This window comes from Pristiophorus japonicus, chromosome 19 (assembly GCF_044704955.1).
Source record: "Pristiophorus japonicus isolate sPriJap1 chromosome 19, sPriJap1.hap1, whole genome shotgun sequence".
In the NCBI taxonomy this organism is placed as follows: domain Eukaryota; kingdom Metazoa; phylum Chordata; class Chondrichthyes; family Pristiophoridae; genus Pristiophorus; species Pristiophorus japonicus.
The window spans coordinates 47,711,637-47,715,780 of NC_091995.1; the positions used below are offsets into that span (position 1 = coordinate 47,711,637).

The 4,144-nt window shown below is 43.4% G+C and overlaps 1 protein-coding gene across 1 annotated transcript; it reads left to right on the forward strand.

Moving 5' to 3' along the window:
- Positions 1 to 707: 707 nt before the first annotated feature.
- Positions 708 to 1,541, forward strand: LOC139230209 (probable G-protein coupled receptor 139). Its single transcript, XM_070862046.1, has one exon. It carries the CDS (start codon positions 708 to 710, stop codon positions 1,539 to 1,541), a length of 834 nt encoding a protein of 277 aa, XP_070718147.1.
- Positions 1,542 to 4,144: the final 2,603 nt, after the last annotated feature.

Here is a 4,144-nt window from a genome sequence, read left to right on the forward strand (position 1 = left end):
TTCTGAGTCCTCCACTCCTTCACCCTGGCCAAGATGGACAATGGGTGGAGATGCCTTCTGAGACTCTCCAAAGTATCTCAGAATGTTTCTCCCCATAATATGACACTTCCCTTTAATGTTCCCATCCCTTTTATTTGAATGATACCCGTTTTCCGATGCCAGCACTCATCCCCATAGCCCTGAAAGAAGGCAAATAAACTGCTTGCGGTTGCTGCTGATGCTGCGACTATATCCGTGTCGATCCTCAGTAGTGTGCTCCCAAACCTGTCCCAATCTGCAGCTCAAGCTTTGCTGGTGAGGAGACCTGGGGGGTAAGCGATGCTTCTGGTTAATGCCTGTTGATTAACCCCTCCCCCATAGACATTCTGGTTTAAATATCCTAATCGGAAAATCCAGGCTAAAGTGAGAGATAGAGAGACAGAGACAGATGATTACAGCATCACATTAACAAACAGAGACATGGAGAGAGAGAGAGAGGCAGTCAAAATACAGATTGTGAAGAGAGGGATGATCAAAATCAGTGACAGGTATAGAAATACGCAGTGATTCGGAGAGAGAACATAAAGTGACCCTGCCGGCCATTGTGTTATACCTGCAATGATTAATTTATTTATCCCACTGTTATTGCAGCGAATTTATTCACAATTGTGATTCTCTCCCGGGGAAAGTGCGGTCTCTCGCCGTGTATCTCTCGTTACCTGGTGGCCATGGCAGCGGCAGATCTACTGGTCCTGATATTTGATGTCTTTCTGTTTGAAATTAAAGGGATTTATTTCCCACATTCATTCCTGAACTATACTCTCATCTGCAGTCTCAGTATCAGCCTGGCATTTGCTGCCATTGATTGTTCTGTCTGGTTAACCGTCGTCTTCACCTTTGATCGATTCATCGCCATTTGTTACCAGAAGCTGAGAGTTAAATATTGCACCAAGAAAACGGCGGCTGTGATCATAACAACGGTGTGTGGGCTGAGCCTTTTACTAAACATTCCACATTACTTTGTAAATGATTTTGGTGAAATAATTGATAACATACAATGGTTCTGTGTTGTAAAATCTACCTTCTACACCTTGCCCATTTGGGTGGCTTACTTGTGGCTTCACGTAATTTTAACCCCATTCGTCCCATTTGTGCTGATTGCACTGCTCAATGCTCTGACCATCAGGCACATTGTGCAGGCCAGTAGAGTCAGGAGGGGACTCCGAGGAAGCAAGCAAGATGAGAGTCACAATGATCCAGAGATGGAGAACCGAAGGAAATCCATCATGTTACTGCTTGCAATTTCAGGCAGCTTTATCCTGTTATGGATGGTAACTTTCCTCTATGAAATATTTGTACAAATTACAGATACTCAATTGTTCAGAACAGATTACGCAGATCCTTTTACCATCATGGAACACAGTGGATATATGCTCCAGCGTTTGAGTTCCTGCACCAACACGGTTATTTATGCAGTGGCCCAGACTAAGTTCAGAGATGTGTTAAAGAATGTGATTAAATATCCCTTTGCTCAGATAATTAAGTTAATTAAATCAAATTAACAGCACTAAATTTAGACCATGACTCCCCATAGGAATGTCGGAACAGGAGCAGGCCATTTAGCCCCTTGTCCCTGTTCTGCCGTATCCTGGCAATTCTGTGGCCTAACTCCATATACCCGTCTTTGCCACATATCCCTTAATACCTTTGGTCAACAAAAAGCTATCAATCTCAGATTTAAAATTAACAATTGACCTAGCATCAATTGCCCTTTGTGGAAGAGAGTTCCAAACATCTACCACTCTGTGTGTGTGGAAGTGATTCCTAACTTCAGTTCTGAAGGGCCTGGCTTTAATTTTTCTACGAGGTCCCCTAGGCCTAGACACCCAAACCCAGCAGAAATTAACTCCATCTATCCTATCAGTTTCCATTACTATCTTGAAAACTTCGATCAAACCACCTCTTAACCATGTAAATTCCATGGAATACAATCTTAGTTTGTGTAATCTCTCCTCGTAAATTAACCCTTGGAGTCCAAGTACCAGTCTTGTAAATTTATGCTGCACTCGTCCAAGGCCAATATATCCTTCCAACGGTGTGGTGCCCAGAAGTTGTCTCAGTACTCCAGGTGTTGTCTAACCAGGGCTGTGTACAGCTGCAGCATAACTTCTATCCCCGTGTATTCCAATCCTCGACATATGAAGGCTTACATTCCATTAGCCTTTTAAATTATTTTCTGCACCTGTTTAATGATGTTAATGATCTATGCACATAGACCCCAAGTCTGTTTGGACCTCCACTGTTGCTCACTTTTCACTATTTAGAAAGTAGTCTGTTCTATCCTTTTTAATTCCAAAGTGAATGAACTCACATTTGCCTACATTGAAATCCATTTGCCAGTTCTGCCCATTCACTTAATGTATTACTATCTCTTTCTAATTTTATGCTTCCATCTACGCTGCTTACAATGCCGCCTATCTTTGTATCATCAGCAAACTTGGATATGTGGCTTCCTGTCCCATTATCTAAGTCGTTAATAAATATGGTGAACAGATAAGGATCAAACACAGATCCTTGCAGGATCCACTTTTTAAAAAAGGAGGGAGAGAGAAAACAGGGAATTACAGACCGGTCAGCCTGACATCGGTAGTGGGTAAAATGATGGAATCAATTATTAAGGATGTCATCGCAGTGCATTTGGAAAGAGGTAATATGATAGGTCCAAGTCAGCATGGATTTGTGAAAGGGAAATCATGCTTGACAAATCTTCTGGAATTTTTTGAGGATGTTTCCAGTAGAGTGGACAAGGGAGAACCAGTCGATGTGGTATATTTGGACTTTCAGAAGGCTTTCGACAAGGTTCCACACAAGAGATTAATGTGCAAAGTTAAAGCACATGGGATTGGGGGTAGTGTGCTGACAGGGATTGAGAACTGGTTGTCAGACAGGAAGCAAAGAGTAGGAGTAAATGGGGACTTTTCAGAATGGCAGGCAGTGACTAGTGGGGTACCGCAAGGTTCTGTGCTGGGGCCCCAGCTGTTTACACTGTACATTAATGATATAGACGAGGGGATTAAATGTAGTATCTCCAAATTTGCGGATGACACTAAGTTGGGTGGCAGTGTGAGCTGCAAGGAGGATTCTATGAGGCTGCAGAGCGACTTGGATAGGTTAGGTGAGTGGGCAAATGCATGGCAGATGAAGTATAATGTGGATAAATGTGAGGTTATCCACTTTGGTGGTAAAAACAGAGAGACAGACTATTATCTGAATGGTGACAGATTAGGAAAAGGAGAGGTGCAACGAGACCTGGGTGTCATGGTACATCAGTCATTGAAGGTTGGCATGCAGGTACAGCAGGCGGTTAAGAAAGCAAATGGCATGTTGGCCTTCATAGCGAGGGGATTTGAGTACAGGGGCAGGGAGGTGTTGCTACAATTGTACAGGGCCTTGGTGAGGCCACACCTGGAGTATTGTGTACAGTTTTGGTCTCCTAACCTGAGGAAGGACATTCTTGCTATTGAGGGAGTGCAGCGAAGGTTCACCAGACTGATTCCCGGGATGGCGGGACTGACCTATCAAGAAAGACTGGATCAACTGGGCTTGTATTCACTGGAGTTCAGAAGAATGAGAGGGGACCTCATAGAAACGTTTAAAATTCTGACGGGGTTAGACAGGTTAGATGCAGGAAGAATGTTCCCAATGTTGGGGAAGTCCAGAACCAGGGGACACAGTCTAAGGATAAGGGGGAAGCCATTTAGGACTGAGATGAGGAGGAATTTCTTCACCCAGAGAGTGGTGAGCCTGTGGAATTCTCTACCACAGAAAGTTGTTGAGGCCAATTCACTAAATATATTCAAAAAGGAGTTAGATGAAGTCCTTACTACTAGGGGAATCAAGGGGTATGGTGAGAAAGCAGGAATGGGGTACTGAAGTTGCATGTTCAGCCATGAACTCATTGAATGGTGGTGCAGGCTTGAAGGGCCGAATGGCCTACTCCTGCACCTATTTTCTATGTTTCTATGTTTCTATGTTTCTATGACACCACTAGTCATATCCTGCCTATTATAGTACCTGCCCATTATCCCAATCTCACTGCTCAGCCAATTTCTGAAACAGGTCAATAATTTACCTTCAATTCCATGATCTTCAAGTTTAGCTAACA

Coding starts and splice junctions, on each gene's coding strand:
- LOC139230209 (XM_070862046.1), top strand. CDS start 708: ATGGCAGCGGCAGATCTACTGGTCCTGATATTTGATGTCTTTCTGTTT.